This window comes from Quercus lobata, chromosome 1 (assembly GCF_001633185.2).
Source record: "Quercus lobata isolate SW786 chromosome 1, ValleyOak3.0 Primary Assembly, whole genome shotgun sequence".
NCBI lineage: Eukaryota > Viridiplantae > Streptophyta > Magnoliopsida > Fagales > Fagaceae > Quercus > Quercus lobata.
This window is the reverse complement of record NC_044904.1, coordinates 10400745-10425708: the sequence shown is the minus strand read 5'-3', so window position 1 is coordinate 10425708 and position 24964 is coordinate 10400745. Positions and strand designations below refer to the sequence as shown.

Sequence of the window (24964 nt, the reverse complement as noted above, 5' to 3'; positions counted from 1 at the left end):
TCTTCTACTAATAAATTTTTGTAAATAATAATCCTTTTTTAGAGATAAATATCGATTTTGATGTCTTCATTCTTTTTCCTGTTTTTCTTGGTTTAGTCCCTGCTGAAATCATATTCCAACAATCATTATTAGTGGTTTAAAGTTCGTTAAGACAACAATCATTGGATGCTTAAACAAATAAAATTAAGTAACTAATTATACATTTTTGTCAAATTAATAATAACTTATTATATTTATAAGTAATATCAATGAAAAAAAAAAAAGAATAAATAAGAACAGTAACGCACCTAGGAGTAAGACTGGGAATAAACCTGAAATTAAGAAGAAAAAAAATAGTAATAAGTTTTTGAATGTGATAAATTTTTTCACATTCTCAAGAAATTATTTTGTTTGCTCCAATTCCAAGAGAGTGATCACATGTATGGTTAAAACTTATTACTAGAGAATGTGAAAAAGACTTTGAAGAGCTACTAATTGTACATTGTTGAGGGCCATTTGTGAGAGCCCAGGCAGGAAGAAAGAAAGCCCAATAATAAGGGCAACAAGGAATTGACAAAATAGATAGCAAAAAACCATTAGGCCCAAGCGGCAGGAATAATGGATCACAGGTCCAAGAAATAGACAAATGGGTTTTGAAGAGGCAAGTGGGCTCAAAGAAGCCTGGAAAGAAAGACATAGCATCCCATGGGCAGTGTATGAGATAGAAAAGCGAGAAAGGGTCGCCGCAGGCCCAAGGCAATGCAAACTAAGAGAGTAAAGGGTTTATGACAGGCCCATGAACCTCAAGGATGAGAATAAGGTTATTGGGCCAGGGAAGCCCAGTGAAGTTAGTAAAAAAGCCCATGGGAGTGTGGAATTAGCAAAGGGGCCGAGGAAACCCAAAGAAAGCAAACGGGCCGTGGATGCCCAAAGGAAAGCCCAAAGGGACATAGGAGCCCATAAGTAAAAGCAAAACAGTGGCCATGACAAGCCACTGAAAGAAGGAATAAATGGCTGGCCCAAAAAAGGCCAAGCAGGATTAAGTTATTATGGTAGGAATAACAGTACAACATTGCAAGAAATAAAAAAAAACCAAGAGTGGGCCAAATAAATGTAAGGCCCATCATCAGACACAGTCCAGCTCTTAAATGGAGCGGGAAAACAAAGAAAAGCTCACATAAGAGGTCAAAAAACACGGACGGTGAGCCTTCAGATTACGGCAAACGCATGAGCAGCAGGCAGATTTTTGGACATATCTGAAAGGAAAGCACGCGTAAGGCCCAAGCACCACCAGCCTATACCTAGCCAATATGGGACGTGGTGGGGCCATGGGCCAAAGGTAAGAGGTAAATGGAGTATGGTTTGGTGGTGGGGAGAGGGAAAAAGACCTATTTTGTGGCTCCTGCCCAAACCCTTTTGAGAGGTACGTCCTGCTGGGATGACAGACCACCCAAAAGAATCAAGGTTGAGGGGGGAACTGTTAGATGTATGCCTTGGGGGAACCGTTAGATGCATGCCTTGAGGGAAAGAGAGAGAAATCATTTATACCGTGGCAGGTAAGAGTGCTACGGTGGACTGAGGAATGAAACAAACCTGCCTTTATCTGGTAAGGGTAAGTGTCACACACCTTTGGTGGTCGGCAAATACGCCCAGACCAGACAAAGGCGGTTAAGGGGCAAAGTGGTAAAAAACTGGCCACGGCAGGCACTATAAAAGGACCCTTGCCGTGCCCTGAAAAAGGAATCGAAAAACAGAGTGTATTCACGGAGTAAAAAATAAGAAAACAGAGTAAAAGAAAACAAGAAAAAGAAAGGAAAAAGATAAGAGAGAAAACAGAGGAAATCGAGGAAAAAGGAGAGATAACACAATGGGCATGCATCAGTAGGTCGATTTCCCTCTCTCCCCCTTCAAATCCTGCTCTCTTTCAAAACATAATAAAGATTCCTTTTGGGTATTAACCATTAAAGTCCGACTCCCTCAAAGCCATTAATCTCCACGGCAGAATCTTTTCCTGGAAGATTATTTGCATTGAAAGGAGGTGTTCTCCCTTCTTTGGTTTTGCTTATGCGGACCAAACTTAAAACTTGACTTTATGCCCGCTCTTGATTAGTTTATATTATTTTCTTTCTCCTTTACTTTTTCTGTAAATGACATTATCACGACTGTAATCATGTTTTATAAGTAGGGATTACTTGGCCATTTTTATCAAATAGTCAGAGTACTCTATTTTGTTATTATTATATCTGCCTGCCGTAACTCATTTAAAACAGTTCTGCTTGCTGTAAGCCTACTCCTGGCAGACGAGGCATAGTTTGTGTACAAACCGGCCCAAGTTGAGTTACAATTGGACCGGTCCCGACTCCCTTACTTAGAAACAGTCGGGCCCATTACCGCAGGAGGCAGCCCAACCCAACACACAATACGCAAAAGAGGCCCCTACATACATCTAGAGTTCTCATGCCTCTTGAGGTGTAGAAGTTGTTGCCTTATCTAGAAGATTAAGTTATTGGAACAAAATCTTCAAAGTGGGTAATTGAAGTCATGAATGGGAGGTTAAAGTACAACTAGAATAAAGTTAACATTATTAAGTACTAGCACTAGGTTGTAGCAAACTAGAATAAGGGCATTAAGTTTGTAAAAATTTCAACTCCATTGGTAGATTTGTTTTGCCTATGGGGTTGGTGGTGTAGCCCTTATAATGGTTTTTTCTTTTGCATAATTTTTCATTGGTTTTTCTCTTATTCACTATATTGTGCTTTAGTTATTTCCCCCATTAATTTCTTTACTAGTATATAATCCATGTAAACGCATGAATGCATTTAAAATTAAACACAATTTTTATTATAAAATATAAATAATTAGTAAATTTATTAAAAATAGCATGTAACACATGCATACTTATAGATACATTTAAAATTAAACACAATTTTTATTATAAAAATACAAATTATTAGTCAAATTTTTTTAAAAAAAGTAAACGTAATTAGTCACATATTAAAATTCTTATCTAGATTTAATACTAACTATGATTTTTTTTTCTTTTTTTTTTCTTCTAATTTTTAATAAGATAGAGCATGTGGTGATTTTTATTGGGTATATGTAATTGGTTTTGTTTTTAGTTCATTAATATTGGATTCTTTGTATTTTGCACTGATTAATTCACTTGGCATAAAGATTAAAAAACTTAATTGGACACATGGCACAAACTTAAGTGGATAATTGTGGTGCAGTCTCCACATAAATTTAGACACATGATACAAAATTGAATTCTATTTTCAAATTCTAATTGAACTTTCTCTAAGTTTTACACACACACACACACACACACACACACATATATGATTTAGAATCTAATTGGATCTAGACTTTTCGATTTTTGCACCCAATAATTTACTTGCCACAAAAATTTTAAAAAAAGAAAAAGGGATACATGGCATAAAATTGAATTTCAATTAAAATTCAATTTAGAATCTAATTGAATTTAGACTCTTTGATTTTTGCTCCTAATATTAATTCACTTGACACATAAATTTAAAAATTAAATAAGACACGTGGCACAAAATTAGACATAATTTAGAATCTAATTGGATCTATATTCTTCGGTTTTTTCACTCAATAATTCACTTGTCACAAAAATTTTAAAAATTAGATGGGACACATGGTACAAAATTAAACTTTAATTAAAATTCAATTAAGAATCTAATTGAATTTAGACTCTTTGATTTTTGCACCTAAAAATTCACTTGACACACAAATTTAAAAATTAGATGAGACACGTGGTGCAAAATTAGACTCTAATTTAGAATTTAATTGAACTGTTAACCAATGCATTCATTGGCATTTTCCTATATAATAATAGTATGTAACCCATGCAAATGTATGGATGCATTTAAAATTAAACACAATTTTTATTATAAAAATATATATAATTAGTCAAATTATTAAAAAAAATAGCATGTAACACACGCATATGTGTGGATACATTTAAAATTAAACACAATTTCTATTATATAAAAAAAAAAAATTATAAAAACGTATATACACACACTACACAACATTGGTATTGTTCACATTAACCAAATGCTATGCATAATTGATTAATTAATTTCTCAACTTAAAATGGGTTAATTTGCTTATCCGGAGTCTAAACGAACTAACATATGCCATATGGTATAGGGGAATTGATCACTAAATTTGGCTTATAATTTTTTTTTTTTTTTTTTTTTTATGTATTCAAATTGCAAGGTATATAACTCTTTTCTTTAGTGTATTATCAATTTCATATATAATATGCCTAATGAAAAATAAGTTATTGTTCATTACTCACAATTTATCATCTTAAAGAGTTATTTAAAAAAAAAAAATTTCTTAGAACTAAAAACCCACATGTTGTATAACAAATTAGCTATTGCCTTATTTATAGTCTTACAAGGTGATAATACTTGGGACCACAAACCTAACCCTTATTTAATTTTTTTGAGGATAAGATTATAGGCCGTGGAAGAAGGTATGTACATTATGAATACACATTATCTATCCCATTTTTTATGTTTCATCAATCATAGCATCATATGTGTTTGAATTTTATTTTTTCATTTCTAACTTTAGTTATTTTATAAGAAAAATAAAATAAATATAAGATAAGTTGTGATAAGTGGAATACAAAAAATATGACAAAGATTTGTATTTCATGCTACATCTTATGATGGCTTAAGCACGAGCAGCCATCTCTTAAATTGAGAGGCTATTAATCAACAATCAACACACGGAGATGACCATTTTATTAGTCATTTTCCATTCTATTCAGTGCTTGTTATTATCATTTACTTTCGTTTGCTTATCAGTTATCACCCACCAATTAATGTCGCTTTGGATGCCCTATTTTCCATGTACATAATCATCCAATCTATTTGATTATTTGTGCCTTTGAAAACTAATAGTAGCGTACTTCTTAAGCAGTATAGATGTAAGTATGTTATTGGATTAACAATAAGTTGGTTTAAATTAATTGATACGTACAATTTTGTGCCATTTTGTGCTTTCTGCTTAGCTTGGATAGGTAGATTTTTGAAGGCATATTCGTGATGATTTCAAAGCTTCTTTACGGCTACCAATGAAGTTGTCGTTATTTTCTAGATTAATGCTTCTTAATTCTTATAACCAGTCATCTCAAGGGGACAAGGGCCAATTCATGAAGCAACAGAAAACGTAGTATAAAAATAAAATAAAAAATGCATACAGTTTTTTTTTTTTAAATGAGGTTGTTGCGTTGACCAAACTATAATTTATAGTTTTTGAAAAACAATAATATTGTTTGTCCTGCATTATTATATGATTGAATTTAATTGAGAACCTAAAGTAAATAACATGAGAAGATTCTAAAATGAAAAATATTAAAAAAAATCATTCAGAAATTTCTATCCAAGGGTGCTTGTTCTCTAGTTTTAGAAAAGTATTTCTATTCATTTTCATGCATATATATCTCTTGTTTGAATAAGATGTAAGTGCAACTATTAACAACATAGAATGGCACAACATCAAAAATGTTTGTCAACGCAGCGGCCATCATTATAGAATTTCTAAAGTTCCAAATTTTCCATCGTCAAAGGAAAGTTTCCATTGACTGAATTCAGAAAACTGTGTACTAAAAACCTTATATTAGTAGATAACAATTAAATAAGTATTATAGAGACTATTATAATAATAAAAAATAAAAAATTACATTGTACTAGCCAGCAATGTAAGATTTACATTGATAGTACAATGTAAACAGTAAACCTATAATTACTCATTAAAAAAAATTGAATTGGGGTTTGGTTAAAAATCCCAGGTTATATGTAACAGTTTTTCTCCTCAATTAATCTAGCAAGCTAACCAAATTTTTGGGAAATGATCACTTCTTATGGATGTTGTTGGATAATACTCTTAAAAACCTTCAATAACTTTGATGTCCTATTTTTAATTTATTTTATTATTACTATTATTATTATTATTAAGAATTTGAATATTATTGATAAAAACAACAGAAACAATAGAAAATTTTCATAACTGAATTTAAGGAGTATATGAAATCTGTAAACAGTTAAAGAGATAGAGAGAAATGGCTAAAGTTTAAGAATTCAAATTTAATTTTGTTTTGACTATTTTAACAGATTAAAGCTCAAGAATTCAACTTTAATTTTGTTTTGAAGAGTTGTCATTGATTTTTTTTGGTGTGCTTATATTAAGTGGGTAAGAGTTGAAGAGGCATTCGAATTCAAATTCTTCTCATTAATAAAAGTGAATGATACCATTGAGATACAAGGCTTTTGGTGTTGGCAACGTCAAGATCTTCTATTTGAGTTATCCATATTACTAATTAAAGGGCTTCCCTTATTTGGATTGAACTTCTATGTGATTTAAAAATACCCTTAAACCGTAGGTTTAACAGGGAAAAAACTATAGAACAATCCGGTAAAAATATATCTTCAATTTTACTTAAAATATTTACAAAATAGGATACTCTTCTACTAATCCATGTTTTTAAAACAAACTTATATAAATTTTTTTTTTTAAAAGAAAAATTATGACACTAAACCAAAAAAAAAAAAAGTCTCATCACATGCGCAAAACGAGACTAGTATATCTAGAAAATCATTATTGTTATTATTATTATTAATAGTTTTTTTTATAGAATTATCATTATTAATGGTTGCCATCAAGGTTGACAAATCAAATGATCCTTTTTTTTTTTAATGGCTAAGCAAACAATCTGATATTCAAAGCTAGAAGAGAGAGAGAGAGAGAGAGAGAGAGAGAGAGGATCATGGATCATCTAATTCATCATCATATTATTAGTGTCATTCTTAAAAAACTATAAGTCGGTTAATAGTTCATGATGAATGGATTTAAGTCAGCGGTGACGTCTGCCAACCTTGACAGAACATGCATTAAGATTAAAAAAAAAAAAAAAAAAAACCTATTTTTCTGAATATATTGTCTAATATGGTATGAGTAGTATATATTAAACTCTTGCTTTTGAGCTGAACTTTCACTTTGATTCGCTATGATTCAAAGCGTCATTGTGTATGTAATACATGACATTAATCAATCGATTAATTCAGAGCTTTGGCCTTTAGCTTTAGGAGAGACCACTGATAAGATTTGTCTGGGAATTTTTTTTTTTAAAAAGTGAAAATTTTAGGGGTTGTTTAGTATGGTATTTTAAGTAACATTTTTCAGTTTTTAAATAATATTACATGTATTTTCATACATTTTTTCACCCACATATATTTTCAAAAAATATAAATAACATTATTAGAACAATGTTACCAAATAAAACATTAATGTATGTAACTACATTATTTTCAATTTTCATTACATTTTCTCAAATATTCTTTCTCAACGTGGACCATTCAAAAGGTCAAAAACCGCATATATTTATATATGCCTCGGAAAGCACAAAGGTCCAGCGAATGTTCTAAATGAATGGAATCTAACATAAATTTAGGTCACGTCGAAGAAGTTTGCAAATTGCTCATGAAAAGAAAGGAAAATTGAGGAATCAAAAGCAGGAGATTAACTTGGTTGTCTATTGTGGATTGTTGTTGATTTATGAAAAGAGAATGTTGTAGAAAAAGGTTGAGTTATGACCCAAAAAGCCCAAAGGCGGTGTTTGATTGAAAGTTACACCGAACAACCCCCTCTGTCCTCTTTTTCTTCTTTTTTTTTTTTTTTTTTTTTTTTTTTTTAATTTTTAATTTTTAATTTTTTTAATGAATGAAAGTTACACCAACTTTTCCAAATAAAGATTTTTCTTTTTGTGGGATGTGGTGTGTGTCTCAATAAGGAAAAAAAATAATATGGGCCTTGGCTAAGTTGGCTTGATTTTGTTATAAAAAGTAGTAAAACCTATATGGTAATAAATAAGGTTGTAAACTAATAATAATAAAAAAAAAACAAGTTTTTTATGTTCATTTATTTATGAGCTAAGCTTAAGCCTAAATTTAGGCTTGATTATTAAACATACAGAGATCAAACATAATAATATGCTCATAAACAATTCATTAAAAAAAAAAAAAAACTTATAAACAAGTTTGCAAATATGAGACTCAATGAAAGAATATTTAATGTTATATGCATACATGTTTAAAATATACCTATATAGATTTGGGATTGGTTGTATAAGTTTGTAAATAAATTCATAAAATATCAAATTATATATTTTTAATTTATTAGTAATATAAACAATCCATTTCATAGTAAACACGTATATAAATTTTAGATTAAATTGCAACTTGCACCCTTAGAATTTGCGCTAATTTTGATTTTGACTCCTAAAATTTCAAAATTTGAATCCATACCCTTGATGTTACCATCATTTGGTTTTAAGTCTTTTTGTCAACGCACTATGACAAGGTGTTTGTCAAGTACCAACTAAGCTCTAAACAAAACCGTTTCTTCTACATCATCTTGAACCCTATTAAAGCCATGTCATTTATTTATTTTGGGATGATTCAATAGCTTTAATGGGGGATTAGAACCTTAAGTACTTTCGTTGAAAGCACCAAGAGGTATCAGTTGAGTTATAAGACTCTTGGCAATTATGCATATACTATTTTTTTTATATTAAATTGCAATTTACACCCTTAAAGTTTGGATAATTTTGATTTTGCCTATTAAAGTTTCAAGTTTTGGATTCATAAATCTATATCATTTTGAGTTGAGGTGGCATTTCACGAATACTTATGGAAGAGCTTTTTTTTTTTTTGGTTGAGAAAATGATATGGATGGAAGAACTTAAATCTAAATGATATGTAATATTAGGTGGGTGGATCTAATTTCAAACTTTAAGGAGTAAAATCAAAATTACCCAAAATTTTAAAGGTGTAACTTGTAATTTAATCTAATTTTTAACAATACAAGATTGGTGAATTTAGCTTTTTACAAGATGATACCAAAAAAATCATTATTTTTATTTAACTCAGATAATATAATTTTATAATTTAGTTATTGATTATGTAGGAACCAAAAAGCAAAAGAAAAACTTATGGATTGAGTAAGATGATTTTTTTTTTAGCTATATGTTGTCACAATTCATTTCTTGAGAGATGGGAAGTCAAGTCTACTTGAATAATTCCAAGTGCTAAGATTAAATAAGCTTATTTCATAGAACTAAGAAAGAAATGTTGTTGATTTCATTGATGATCAGCTTGAAAGTTGATTAAAGAAAAGCACAAGTGTGGATCCTCAGGTCTATTCTGAGGAAGGTATTACAGAAAGTATGAACTCTCTTCCTTACTTTTTAGCTCTCTTTTTTCTCCTCTCCTCTCCAAATGTTTTTCCTGCTTTATTATCTAGCTCAAATGCATATGGATTCTACACTTGGAGGGTTGGGATCAGATTCCTAGGTTTCTTGTCCCATCTAGAACATACTAGCAAGATTTACACTAAAATCTTAGTTGTGCTTCCACTATTCACGGTCACCTTCTCATTAATGCATCCAGAGAAGTTGCTGTTCGGTATTTAATGCAGAAGGGATGGCTTCTACATCCTTCTTCCTTCATCTTTCTTGTACTCCGTGTCAAGTCAGCCTTCCTCCCTTTTTGGCGGTTTTGCTCTGCCCCCTTTACACAACTAATGCTCGCCCCTCCGAGGTCCGAGGTCTGAGGTATGTCTTCAGAGTCTTTATCAAGTAAGTTACTCCAATCTCCCTTCTAACCACGATATCATCGCCCTAAATCACCTTTTCGAACTTTAGCTCCTCGGAAATAATCCTAACTGCCTATTCACCTGTTTTGGGATCCTCGTCTCCCCACAGATTATTATAGTATATATGTGAAGGGGTAAAAAAAAAAAAAATTATAGTGTTTACTACATATGAGAAAACATTAATTCAAACAATATAAATTTTTATAGTTTAGTTATTAATTATTATAGCATTTTTTTTGGGAGAAAATATAGCATTATTTTGAAAGTGTAAAATATGTCAGGGACTACCTGCTTGGACATGAAATGCAATCCATAATAATGGATCTTGATAGTTGTGGTTTTGATTGATACATATTTGTCACAAATTTATAGCCAATTGTTTCATTTATAGGTCCATGATAATTGTGAAAGAAAAGACTGAGAGACTTAAATTAATCAAGTAAATAGTCAATCCTCCCTCAAAAAAAAAAAAAAAAAAAAAAAAAAAAGGAAAAAAAGAAGAAGAAGCAAATAGTCAATCATACCGTACGAATAAAGGCATTCCTGAGATGGGCTAAACCAAGATAGGCCGAAATTGGAATCAGGCCTTATATGGGCTAAAGTAGTGAAGCATGGACACCTAAATTAAATAGTATTATGAACACAACATCAAAATAACTTCCACTTTTTTTTTTTTTTTGGGAGAAAGAAAATAACTTACATTTGGTAATGGAAGTTTTAAGAGGAGAAAAAGAGTACCTTCAACTAATGAGCTTCTAATAAATTTTTTTTTTTTACTAAGACACTAATTGGTTTTTGGCGTAGGTAAAGATTGAATATCAAATCTCTTATTCAATGACCAAAAATTATACTAGTTGAACTAACTAGAACCCAAACAATGAAGGATACCTGGTTCCATCAGTTGAGGTATGAAAACTTGGCTAGAAAAAACAAGGATCACTGAGGGTTAAAAAAATCAATGGCAAATAACAAAAAGACAGCCATAGCCCATAGGCCAGAAAGTGGGCTTTTCTCTTTTCCACATGCAAGTACTGTCAACAACCATATGTGACGAGAAACAGTAAATGGGCCAAAAATGTGGTTCTACTGCCTCTTGTTTTGAGCCAGAAAAATAACACAAATAGTATGGGCATTTAACTCATATTTTTGGACCAATGAGGATTTCAGGATTTGAGACTTTTTTCCCCCTTTTGAGTCTCTTGCAAATGGATGAAGATCGTACGTTACACAATATGGATGCTCTACCCTAATCTGAATCCTCTCCTTCCATGTGTTGAAGTTATCATCTTCTATTTTTTCAAAAGAGAAGAGAGATACCATTTGAAAATATACACAACACATATATTTCAAAATTCTGTCAAATAAAGTGTAGAGGTGTATGATTGAAGCATAGTTATAAAAACCGTACTGAATTGGTGGTTAAACAAGAAGTACATTTGATCTGTCAGCATTTGCTACCATTTGAATAGAAGTACTACTTTAGCCCATGCAATACCAAGAAAAAGAGAGTAATAATAGTTGACCTGCATATGATCAAGTAATTGTGTGTAGATTGTTGTGGTCCTTAAAGCATTTTGTAAGGATCAGATTTGAATTTCTAGGCCAACAGATAGATGGACTGAGGCCCAAAAAGCCCAAAATAATGAATTTGTAGAGAATGGATTGGAAAACTGGGCTCTAATGAATCAAACAGACACAAAAGTAGATTTAGATGCCAATGAGATGTAAATGAACAGATTTATAATGAAGAAAATCACCCTCGGCAAAGTCCGAGGAGATTCGTTCTTATATATTTCTTTCAGATTTGATTACAAAATCAGTTCTTGAGGCTACAGTAATTTTCTCTCTTTTTCTCGATCTCCTTCTCCTATTACCTCTTCTTCCTTTTATACTTCCTTCTCCTCTCATCCTTGTACTCCATGTGCATGTTAGATGTCTGGTGTTGATACTTGTCCCATCAACACCTTCCATAAGTCTTGTGTAGTAGTTGTAAGACTGATAACCACTCTTCAGGTATCACTTCCACATTAATGCAGCCAGAGAGTTAGTTGCAGTGCATTTAATGCAGTGGCAGCAGTTTTCCCCTGAGATATTTCGAGACCCTTTCTTGTCTGATATCTTCATAATGCCTATCTGTATCAACGGAACTTCCTGGAACGTTACTCTGGGCGATAGACCACCTCTTCGGACCTCAGCTTTGGCTAGCCGAGGAGGTATTTATCTTCAGTTCACCCTTTTGAGCCATTATAACCAAAACTAACCTTTTTGTTTAATAACGCAGTCTCTTCTAACCAAGATTTCCTCTCCTCGAACAACTTGAGTCCTTGACTTGGGCCACGAGCTCAAAATATAAGTAGATAATGAACTCCTAGACTCAACCTCCCTAAACATTTGTATCAATTTGTGTAAAATTTTTTGTCTATTTTAGTATAATTTTTTTTTTTATTTCACAAATTCACTTTTCAAAACACTATACATCATATTATCTATTTTACACTAAATTTCACTAAAATATCTTTTTTTTTTCCTTAATTTTTTTAATTGTTTCTCTTTCTTCATACACAACAACCACCATTCACTCTCTTCTTTCATCCTCAGCATACGTAAAGTAGTAATAAAAAATTAAATGCAAAATGAATAATGCTAATATAAAATTACATGATTACTATAGTAACCATATATGTAAGGACGCAATTTGAGTCCTTAGCCTAAAGGATAAATGAATTTGTAGAGAGTGGGTTGGAAAACTGAGATTTAATGAATCAAATAACAAGTAAAGTGGATTCAGATGACAAAAAAATGGAGATAGACTGGTTTAATCTAAAGAAATTTGTCATCGGCACAGTCTGAGATTAGTTCTTATATATTGATTCTCAAGTTTGATTACAAGTTCAGTTTTGGATTGCTACAGTGTTTCTCTCTTAATTTTTCGATCCCCTTATTTTAGAGGTTCCTCCCTATTTTATACTCTCCTCTTTTCTTTATCTCTACACTTCACGTGTAAATCAGATTGTTGATCCTGATCCTTGTCATATTAGCCCTCTCCTAAAGTCTTTAGGGAGTAGTTGTAAGGCTGAAAGTTACTGTTCAGGTATCACTTCCTCATTAATGCAGCTAAAGAATTAGCTGCAGAGTATTTAATGTGATGGTAACAGCTTTCTCTTGGATATTTCTCACCTCCCATTTGTCCTGTATGTTCACAGTTCATACCCCTATCAATAGAACTTCCTAAAATATCATTCTGGATGATAGAACACACTTTCTGACCTCCACCTCGTTATCTGAAGAAATACTATTCTTCGGCTTACTTTCCCCATCTTTCACAGTCATAGCTTGCTTGTAAAGTTCAAAATCTTACATCTTCCTTACTGTTGATCTATTTTAGGATTATTGAGCCACCTTGGTCAAACCTAAGACCCAACATATACTTTTGGACCCCTTGTCCCTACAATATATTTTTACACAATTTTAGAGCACTCGCGTTCGTGCTTGTATAATAGAAATAGAAACACATTTTAGCCAACCAAGCTCAAAATTCACCCACATCAGGTCATGCAAAGTTGTGCAAAAATACACAGTTGCTACGGTTAACTGTGTAAATTTACATTAACACTATTTATTTTGTATTTAATTTTTTATTCTTTTTCTTTATATATACTAAGGATAAAGACAAAGAATGGATGATGATTGTTGTGTGTAAAGAAGAAGAAAATTTAAAAATTTAAAAATCAAGAAAATTTGATATTTTAATTAAATGTGGTGTAAAAGAAATAATCTAATATGAAATATTTTGAAAAATAAATATGTTAAATAAAAAAATAGATTCTTTTATTAAAATATACATAAAGTTTTGCACTGGTTGATGTGAATGCCCTTCATAAAGTTTTTTTATTTATAAATTTGAATGCCATTATAAAGTAAATAATAATTAGTGGGTTCAGTTAACTTAACTGGTAAAGTCTCTGATGATTGAATAAGAGATATGAGATTTAATCTTCGTCTACACTAAAAACTGATTGATATCTTGGTCTAATAATAAAGTGCTCTATCATCACGATCGAATCCCATATATTGAAACTCTGTCTAAAAAAAAAAAAAAAAAAAGTAATTAACATTGAAGGAGTAAGAAGACAACAATTGTGAGAGTAACCCGTGGTTTGCCTCTAATTTGACTTGCCTATCCGTGATTTCAATTTTGATACTGTACCCATCTATGATTTCCTCCATTACTGATCCGTAACTCACCTCTCCTTCAGCTGTTACTCTAAGATATAATATGTCAAAAACAAAAGCCTAAACAAGTCAAAACACTCCTCACATGAAGAACATACACAAACATGAAGAACATATGCCCAGAAAACTAATACAAATCAAATCAAGCAATACCGTTTCAACCTAACTCTCATCTTCGCTCTCTCCCATGTCAAATCCCAGGCTATCCATGGATCCGCACTCATCACCACCGCCTATGGCAAATTCTTCTCCAACGGCTTTGACCTTGCATGGGCCCTATCTGTCAGCTCCTCCTCCGGTGCCGTTGATTGACTCCACCACATGGTTGCTTCCTTCAAACCAGTCATCTTTGCTCTCCTCTCCCTCCCTATGCCCACAATCGTCGCCCTCCCCGGTCACACCGCCGCCGTCGCCGGATTCCTCCTCGTGCTTAGCCAGGACTACGTCCTGATGAGGCACGATCGAGGCGTGCTGTACATGAGCAAGGTCGATATTGGCCTCACTTTCCCAGATTACTTCACGGCTTTGATGAGGTCAAAGATTGGCTCCGCCTTGGCTCGGCGTGATATATTGTTGACCGGGAGGAAGGTTAAGGGAGAAGAGGCGGTGAGGATGGGAATCGTGGACTCGGCAGTGCACGATAGTGAGGAAAGTGTGGTTGAAGCTACAGTGCGCCTTAGGGAGCAATTGGTGAAGAGGAAGTGGAACAGTGAGGTGTATGCGGAGATCATAGCTGGGTTGGTTAAGTCTTTGTTTTCATAGCTCGGTTTTTCACGGTGTTTCATGGTTGGGTTTTTCATGGTGCTTTCTTGGCTAGGTTTTCATAGTTGGACTTGATTTTCATGGTTGGAAAACTGGTGGATTTTCATTTGGATACTAAGAAAAAAATGGTGGAAAGAAATTTCTATCTGAGTTCTTTTCTTTATTTTTGTGCTTGTTTCCATGTGCTTGGCTTCATTTGGATTTTTGTTTTGATTTTTGATTTTTTAGTATTTATTTGGAAAGAAAATCTTGATTTTCTTGGGAAAAATTTGAATACCCAGAAAATAGATAAAAACAAAAATCCTAGATGCTATAATGTAGTTTGAGGTGTTGTAGTCTGTTTTGTTTTTGTAGATTTACTGCCTTGGATCTAAGATCTTAGTTTGGTGAGCAAGTTGGATGGTATTGCTTGATTTGATTTGTATTAGTTTTGTGGGCGTATGTTCTTCATGTTTGTGCATTTTCTTCATGTGAGGAGCGTTTTGATCTGTTTGAGTTTTTGTTTTTGACATATTATATGTTTGAGTAACGGCTGAAGGAGAGGTGGGTTACAGATCAGTAATGGAGGAAATCATAGGTAGGTAAAATGTCAAAATTGAAATCACAGGTAGACAAGTCAAATTAGAGGCAAACCACATGTGGATAAAGTGTAATTATCCTTTTATTTATTTATTTATTTATTTTAAATTTATAAACCTAAGCTTCCAGTTCTTCCCTACAATTACAGTCTACCTGCGGCCTGCCTCACTACATGGGCCATTCTCTACTAAATTATTTTGTCTTCTTTTACTTTTTTGGCATCATTTATTTACTTTTTTTTTTTTACTTGAACTTTATCCAAAAGAAAAAAAAAAAAAAAAATCTGTATGAACTTTCAAATACTTTAGGCTTTCAACCATTGATCATCAAAGTCAAGGTAATATTCTTCATTTATTTATAAGCTTTTATTTTTATAATTTTATTATATTATTTATAAATTATAATCTGATTTTATTTAATTTTGGAGTATATTTCTTTGTGCAATTAGAATTTATTACTTGTTGGGTTACTTCAAAATTGTAATGTAAACTTCAACTTGTAATTTATAAGAATAGATGACTTAATAGCATTTATCTATATATTATAATTATTTCATTTTCACATATTATTGAAACAAATTTAACCATATAAATATTTGCTAGAAATGTTTTAATTTATTATGAACTCCTATGAGATATGTAATTTCGACTATATGATTTGGATATTGGATAATTTACACAAATAATCCATTTAGTTATTGAAATTTTCTAAATTTATTTCTTGTCATGTATTTGTATAGTTATAATTTAGTTGAATGACCTATTTTTATTTTATTTTTTCAATTTATAAATACATTAATTAGTTAATTAATAAATTTACGGATCAACAAATAAATCACGGGTTGAACTAGAGCACCAATAAACTAGTTTTTTAACTGGGTCAATCACTAGTTCAGTTTTGATAATTGTGGTTTGAAGTTTGAAGCCACAATATGAACTCAATTGAGAAGATTTTTTTTTTTTTTTCCTTGAATGACATAATTAAGTAATGCTCTCGTATTTTACAGAGCATTCACATATAAATGCATGATGAGACCTACTTTTCACATGATAATTGAGTATTTACTCTCAAGAGTAATGACATATTTTTTATTTCAAGAGTTATAGTTTTCAATTTGTATTCAAGTACTTGATAATTTTTCATAAAAAAAATAATTGATCGATTATTAAAAACTCATTCTAAGACACATTCCTTGTTGTCTTCTTCTTCTTCTTCTTGCCTCTCCGGGATGTCATGAGCTTACTTGTATATTAAGGGTCTGTTTGGATAGAACTTATTTTGCTGAAACTGAAAACTGAAAACTGAAAACACTGTAGCAAAATAATTTTTAAATGTGTAAATAGTACCGTGGGACCCATTTTTAATGAAAAAGTTGATAAAAAGTGGAGTTTGTAGGACCCGTGAACAGTACATAAATCACTGTTCATGGCTGAAAAGTCAACAATATGCGGTTGAAAAAAAAAAAAGAAAAAAAGGAAAATGCGGACGCAGACGTGAAACGCACTATCCAAACATACACTAAGAAAATAAAGGAAATGACAAATCTGCACTTTTTTGTGTGTAATTGTGGACTGCCTCTCCCAGCTTCAATTACTTCAATAGATGTGATGATGCCACATGAAGCAAATGAAGTGGCTCACTGTAGCATCTTGCAAACTATGATTTGATCCCAGTTTCTAAGCTAAGACTCATTTGTTTCTAAGCTCTGATTTACAGGCTTACAACTGATTGGAGCAAAAAAACTTGTTCCCTTTGGTCGATTGTGTTGAGTGTAGGGAGTGACAGTGAGGCCCACCACATAAGACAGCATGCCCAAAAGTTGGTGATAGAGGGGCCGTCATTTTAGTTCAAGAGTTAGGCGCAGCAAACTACATTGGATTTTGTTTTTGTCATGGGTGCAAAATATTTCTAGAAGATCAATTCAAGCTTTCTAAATTTTATACTGGAAACCAGTCATATTTACTTGCTAAACACTTAAATCTCAATATTACTATACATAGTGAAATGGTAGGATTGCCTGGTCATTTTACAATGACAACGAAAAGAGACCTAATTGTACAAGATAAGCTATACACACCATTTATAAGGACATCAACCTAGGATAACTTTAGAACTTGTGAACCACTTTGAGTAGCCATTGACACCATATTTTAGTACCCACCATGCAGGGCCGGCTCAATGAATTTAGGAGCCCTAGACGAAATCTTTAAATGTGGCATTTTATTATATTTAATTATAAATTCATATATTTTTTTCAATTAAAATTTATTTTTCTTGCTTTTTGAGAGGCAAAATTACTAATTAAATTTTTGCATTCAAGTTCCGCTAACATTTCCTTTTCAATTGGTAATATGGCTAATCCACTTAATCTTTCTTGTGATATAGTTGATCTTAAATAGGATTTTATTAATTTTAATTTTGAAAAACTTATTTATGCGGAAGCAACTGTAACAGGTATAGTTAGTAATATTCTGAAAGCAATACATGCATTTGGAAAAGATTCTAGCCTCTTTATATAATTTAGTACATTAATTGGAGGGTTTTCATTTATTTGCAAAATTTCTTTTAAAACTTTTAGTTCTGAAAATAAATTTAAGCCATCAATATCGGAATAAGTTTCATGTGTGAGAAAATATTCAAGATTAAGACAATTTTTTTTCAAACTATATACTTTTTTAATGGGATATTATATAATATATTATTATTATTTGGGGGCCTCTTTATCAGTGGGTGCCTTAGGCCACTGCCTAAGTGGCCTATAGGTTCAGCCGACCCTGTCACCATGGCTAGAATGCTTCCCCTTTTAATCACAAAACTCTTCATTTTCTCTCCTTTCTCGTCCTTTTCCGTGATTCTTGCCACTGGAGAAGATCACGGTTATATTAGAACCCTAGACAGGAAGGTTATTGGGCTCAAAAAAGAGAAATATAGCCATATTCACTTCTATTGGCATGACACTGTTAGTGGCCGTAACGCTACTGCAATTCAAATTGTGCCAATGGCCTCCAACTTCAACGCACATTCTTTGGTGCAACATACATGATCGATGATCAAATGACTGCAGGACCTGAATTGAGCTCAAAATTGATAGGAAGGGCTCAAGGGTTTTATGCATTGTCTTCACAAGAAGATGCCTGTGATTGGAGGCAGCGGGCTTTTCAGATTTGCTAGGGGTTATGTTCAAGCCAGGACTTACACGTTCAATTCCATAACAATGGATGCCATAGTTGAGTATAATGTCTATGTGTTGCAATATTAATTCTAATTAACTCTTTGTGCTCTCTGCCTTTTTTAGTTTTTACTTGCTATTGTGGCAAGAATAATAGCTATCACTCACTCAAATAAAAAAAGGTAAAAAGAAAAAGAAGACATGAATAATATCGATCTTGGGTTCGCTTATGCTATACAATATAAATTTTTATGTTTTATTTTTCGGTGAATATACAATATAAAATAAATAAAAAATTAAGAAAAGTGTTATTACAAGCCTAGGGCCTGTTTGGGTAAGGAATTTTCGTCACTCAATTTCCATCACTCATCACTCATCACTCATAACTCATCACTCATGACTCATCACTCAATTTTTCACATCCGTTTGCCTTCATCACTCAGTTTTCATCACTCACTATTTTTCACACTATTTGGAGGGCCCACACCTGTCACGGTACAGTGTTTTTTTTTTTTTTCACTAGCAGCTTCTTCTTTTTTTTTTTTTTTTCCCTCCTGGGTTGGCTGTTCGGTCTGGTTTTTTTTTTTTTTTTTTTTTTTTTTTTTTTTTTTTTTTATCACTAAGTTTGGTGAGTCTAGGTACTAAAAAAAAAAAAAAAAAGCCACGCCAACCAAAAAGAAAAAGAAAAAAAAGAGACAGCCAACGCCAACAAAAAAAAAGCCAACGCCAACCCCAGAAAAGAAAGAAAAAGGAAAAAAAAAAAAAAAAAAAACAGCCAACGCCAACCCAAAAAAAAAAAAAAAAAGTCAAAAGGTGGTCAAAAGTTACGGCTGTGGGTCCCTCATGTGTGTTTATTTACAGAAATGCCATTGAGTTATGAGTTATGGAAACTGAAAACAGCCTTTTGTTGTTTTCAGTTTCCATAACTCATAACTCAAAAATCAGAGAATTGAGTGATGGAAACAGAGTTATGGAAACAGAGTTATCGTTTGGCCAAACAACCTTTTTGCTATGGGTCCCACCATTTTTGAGTTATGAGTTATGGAAACTGAGAATTGAGTTATCAAAAAACTCAATCCAAACAGCCCCCTAGCTTCTAAGTTTTACCTCCAAAATTTAAGGGGACTATGTTGCTTAATCTGAGTACAAGTTTGGGCTTTAAAATTTGTATTGCCCTAATTAGCTCTAATATATCCAACATTCCCCTCTGTCTCATAAAATTTATATTATCCCCGTAATCACTCTATTTTCAATCCACAATATCTTTTTAGTTGTTATGCATATTAATTTAGTGGGTGAAAAGTAGCTTCGTTAACAAATTCATTTGTTATTATAAATGACCTGGAATCTAATCCTAGGGGTGTTCATAAACTCATTATAGGTTTAGAACATGGGCACAAGTGGGTTTGATTTAAAATTAAACTCTAACCACTACGATATACTTAGTTACTTATTCTCTTACATAGAAAAGAAATGTAGGATTAAGGGCCTAAATTATATATTGGGCATTGGGCCTTGTTTGAGAGTGTGGGCGGTCTGAGGAGGAACGAATGGTAAAGGACGGTTCAGGCTCAGGATTTAATGAGCAAGATGCAAATAGGAAGATTGTCCGAGGAGGAATATCTACTTGGATACGATAAGTACAGCTTAAATATGTATTCCAATGATCAGAGTGACCTTCCATGAAACTTCAGTGATAGGGACGTGTATCATGAACATACGAGAAGGAGGGGAATCCAAAAATATCTAAGGAAAAGCTGCTACCACCGCATTGAATGCACTACAGCTACTTTTCTGGCCGCATTTATATGGAGAAGACCTCTGAACAGTGTTGCCTTGGCTACCACAACTCACAGAAAGTCAAAGAGGATGTCTAATGGGACAAGTACTCAAATAAGAGCTCAGATGATCAACAAGTGCAAGATTAAGATGGTTCAAAGGGAGCTATATAATGTAAGAGACCTTCCATGAGGAAGGGATCGGAAAAATAGAGGAAGAATATTGTAGCAATTAAAATTATACTTGTATCCAACTGTTATTGATTTGTATGACAAAATACCTCATCGGACAGTGAATTCATTCAACTTTATTTTCTCTGTTCTTACTTGATCATCTTTTAAATCCATACTAGCCGTTGTCAAATTCATTAGGACCTAGTTCTTCGACCCACTCTCTACAAATTTATTGTACTGGGTTCACTGGGCCAAAATCCCATACATCTTGGGCTTGGGCTGCAAAATGTGTCCCTAAAATTGGTGTCATCTGTGGGAAGAACTTGTGTAATAGTGAGTGTGACGTTTAATTATGGTAGAATCAGGTCCCCATCAACAAGAATCCATGGGTTCCTAGAGACAAGATGACTTCCTTAACCTTGAATGCAAGCAAGATCGAAAAGGTAGTATACACACTACACATACTAGTAAAAGTCACTTTCAAGTTGGGAGTCACGTCTTTCAGGAGCAAAACAACAGAGCCATGCAAAGGGAAATTGACCATCTAAAGAAGGAATTACGTCATGCACGACAAAGACGAACTCCCTCCCGGTCTAACTCCTCTACTGATGATGAGAAGGATGGTAGTTATCGACGTAGGTCAAGGACTCCTCCTAGTGAGTCTTTCTCATATGAAGAGGAACACCATCGTGAATGCAGATACAAAAGCCTAACTCGCAGAGGACTAAGAAATGTTGCTATGGGCAAAACGTTGAACCAAATTTCCAAATCATCCTTCACGCGCAGGATTGAAAGAGCAACTCTTCCTTAACATTTCCATCAACCAACATTCACCATCTACAATGGATGAACGGACCTGATGGAGTATGTGAGCCATTTCAGTCAGAGAATGGTTGTTCATTCTAAGGATGAAACCTTGATGTGCAAGGTGTTCCCATCCAGTTTGGGACCTGTGGTGATGAGATGGTTCGATGGCCTAAGGTCCAATTCCATAAGTTCCTTTAAGGAGCTCACCTGTGCCTTTAGCTCTCGTTTTATCACGTGCAGTAGGGTACCTCGGCCCTTGGACTCACTACTATCCATATCCATGCGAGAGGGAGAGACCTTGAAAATGTATTTGGATAGATACTGCGATATGTACAATGAGATAGATGGTGACTTTGATGACGTCGCCATCAGTACCCTCAAGGCCGGCCTCCCAACCGAGCACGATTTAAGGAAGTCTTTAACTGGCAAACCTGTCACCAGTGTGTGCCAACTCATGGACTAGATTGATAAATACAAGAGGGTCAAGGAAGACCAATAGCTGGGAAAAGGAAAAGTTAAGGTTATCCCTTAGGAGTGGAAGTATTTTAGGTCAGACCGGTACAACAATAATAACCGACCTCGGAGAGACTTTGCTGGGCAGTTAGGGCCTGCTAATACTCAGGCAGTTAATGCGGTGTTCCGAGAATCGGTGCATCAGGTTCTAGAGAAGATTAAGAATGATCCGTTCTTCACATGGCCAAATAAGATGATTGGAAACCCCATGTGGCGTAACTAGAGCCTTTATTACCAATACCAATAGGACCAGGGACACACCACAGAGGACTGTAGAAATTTATGGGACCATTTAGACCAATTGGTCCAAGAAGGAAAGTTAAAGCAGCTTTTACACCATTCTAGTGGCCAGATGGGCCACACAGGCTTGGATCCTCGGAGAGATGCTTCTTCAAGACCTCCTTTGAGAACGATTAATGTCATTTTTACTACTCCCGAGAGGACCGGTTATTGTCCCTCCAGAGTGATGTCTGTGGCTCGGCTATCCGTCGAGGATGATAATCTAGAGCTGATGAGGGCTATAATGGATATTCAACCGACAATAAGTTTTTCAGATGAAGATAAGATTGGGACCATACAGCCCCATAATGATGCTATGGTGGTCACGCTCAAGATTGGTGGGTTTGACGTGAAGAGGGTAATGGTGGATCAAGGTTGTGGTGCCAAAATTATGTACCCTAACCTATATAAGGGGTTGAGTTTGAGACCCGAGGACTTGACGACCAACAATTCTCCTTTGGTAAGTTTTGATGGGAAGGTAGTCATTCTAAGGGGTATGATAAGACTACCTGTGCAAGTTGGTTCAGAAGTGGTGGAGGTAAATTTCATCGTGATGGACGCCTATTCCCCCTACACGGCCATTGTGGCTAGACTTCAACTTCATGCCCTAGAGGCCATCTCTTCCACTCTGCACCAAAAGATGAAATTTTCGTCAGGGGGTCGCATTGAAGAAATTGTGGGGAGTCAATCCACAGCCAGGTAATGCCTAGTGGCTGCCATCTTTCATCAACCTGAAGTTGAGTTATCAGCCTCTACTGGAGGGGGCTTATAGCAATCAAAGGCTCCGGCATTGCCTATAAATGGACCAACTGAGGAGGCAAAGAGTGAAGATTTAGAAACGGTTATGGTCAGTGATGACTCAGAGAAGTTCTTTTTGATCGGAACTCAGCTACCACCTTAGGAAATGGAAAAGCTAGTATATTTTCTTAGGAAAAATGTTAACATGTTTGCATGGAATGCTTACGAAGCACAGGGGGTGGACTCAAGCTTCATCTGCCATCATTTAAATGTTAACTCATCCATCACCCCTAAAAAGCAATCACCTCGACGCCCATCCAAGGAACATGTAGATATTGTTAAAGATGAGGTGATGAAGCTCAAACAGGTAGGGGCAATCAAGGAAGTTTTCTACTAGGAATGGCTAGCCAATACTGTCGTGGTGAAAAAAAAGAACGGGAAGTGGCGAGTGTGTGTAGACTTCACAAATCTGAATAAGGATTGCCTAAAAGATCCCTTTCCTATGCCTCAAATAGATCAGTTGGTGGATACAACAGTGGGACACCCTCGAATGAGCTTCTTAGATGCCTTTCAAGGATACCATCAAATACCACTAGCCTTGGACGATCAGGAAATGATAGCTTTTGTCACTCCCATTGAAAACTACCACTACAAAGTGATGCCCTTCGGTTTGAAGAATGCAGGGTCTACTTATCAAAGGATGATAAGAGAATGTTTGAACCACAGTTGGGCAAGAGTATTGAGATGTGTATAGACGACATGGTGGTGAAGAGCAAGGTGGTGTCTGAGCATATGGGAGACCTCGAAAACATCTTTGAAATTTTGAGGAATCATAAGTTGTGCCTAAACGCTTCCAAGTGCTCATTTGGTGTAGGATCGGGCAAGTTCTTGGGCTACATGGTAACTCACAGGGGAATTGAGGTCAATCCCAATCAAATCAAAGCCATTAACAGTTTACAACCACCTCGGAATCCTAAAGAGGTCCAAAAGCTTATCGGAATGACTACTACCTTAAACCGGTTTATTTCACGATCAGCGGATAGATGCAGACCCTTCTTCCTTTTAATGAATAAGTGAAAGGGATTTTAGTGGACTGAGGAGTGTGCTTTGGCTTTTCAGCAACTTAAGGAATATCTATCTTGATCACCTATCATGTCCATTCCTGAGGTGGATGAGGTCCTGTTTGCCTATATCACTGTGGCCCCTCATGCTGTAAGTTTGGTAGTGATACAAGTTAACAGTGGCATACAACGGTCAGTTTACTATGTGAGTAAGTCACTAGATGAGGCCAAGGTTTGTTATCTACCATTGGAGAAAGCCATCTTGGCGGTGGTGCATGGTACACGAAAGCTTCCCCATTACTTCCAAGCACACACAGTTGTTGTCCTGACTCAACGTCCACTCAGAGCTATACTTCGAAGTGCTGATTACACAAGGAGGATTGCTAAATAAGGCATAATTCTAGGGGCTTTTGACATCAAGTACATGCCTCGTACCTCTGTCAAGGGCCAAGTCCTTATGTACCTAGTGGCCGAGTTTGTTGAACCCCCATTAGAAGAAGTGATAGTGACACAAAACATGGATGGAAAATCGGTTAGCACAATCTCCCTGCAAGAACCTTTATTTTGGAAGGTATACGTTGATGGTGCGGCAAATCAAAGGGGCTCTAGAGTGGGGCTAGTTCTGGTTTCTCTTGAACAAATCACCATTGAAAAGTCACTAAGATTGGGATTCTCGGCTACAAATAATGAGGTTGAATATGAAACTCTGCTGGAAGGAATGTCAATGGTTCAAAGAATGAGGGGAAAGGCAGTAAAGATGTTTTCAGACTCAAGACTAGTTGTTGGCCAAGTGAAGGGCGAGTTAGAAGCAAGAGATGAGAGAATGCAAGGGTACTTAAGTCAAGTTAGGCATTTGCAATCAAATTTGGAATCATTCAGCTTATTGCACATCTCTAGAAGTGGAAACACACATGCTAATTGCCTAACCACGCTTGCAACCTCCTCGGCGTAGACTTTACCTCGAGTTATTCTTATAGAAGACTTGTACAAACCCACGGAGGTAAAAGGAAAAGTGGTCCATGTTCACCAAGTTAGAGTAAGGCCTAGCTGGATGGATCTTATAGTACTATTCTTAAGAGAGGACATCTTGCCGGAGGAAAAATTAGAAGCTGATAAAGTACAAAGTAAGGCGCCTCGTTTCTAGCTATCCGAGAACCAAAAATTGTACAAGCGCTCTTTTTCTGGGCCATATCTACTCTGCA

The 24964-nt window shown here is 34.5% G+C and overlaps 1 protein-coding gene and 2 pseudogenes across 1 annotated transcript; all 3 read left to right on the top strand.

The window, feature by feature from the left end:
• Positions 1-11601: 11601 nt before the first annotated feature.
• Positions 11602-14664, top strand: LOC115994920 (annotated as a pseudogene).
• A 3361-nt stretch (positions 14665-18025) lies between these two features.
• On the top strand, positions 18026-18628 carry LOC115981773 (annotated as a pseudogene).
• A 2595-nt stretch (positions 18629-21223) lies between these two features.
• Positions 21224-24153, top strand: LOC115994911. Its single transcript, XM_031119252.1, has 5 exons — positions 21224-21611; positions 21726-21829; positions 21932-22662; positions 23385-23601; positions 23869-24153. The coding sequence occupies exons 1-5, from the start codon at positions 21224-21226 to the stop codon at positions 24151-24153; spliced, it is 1725 nt and encodes a 574-aa protein (XP_030975112.1).
• The last annotated feature ends 811 nt before the right edge of the window (positions 24154-24964 follow it).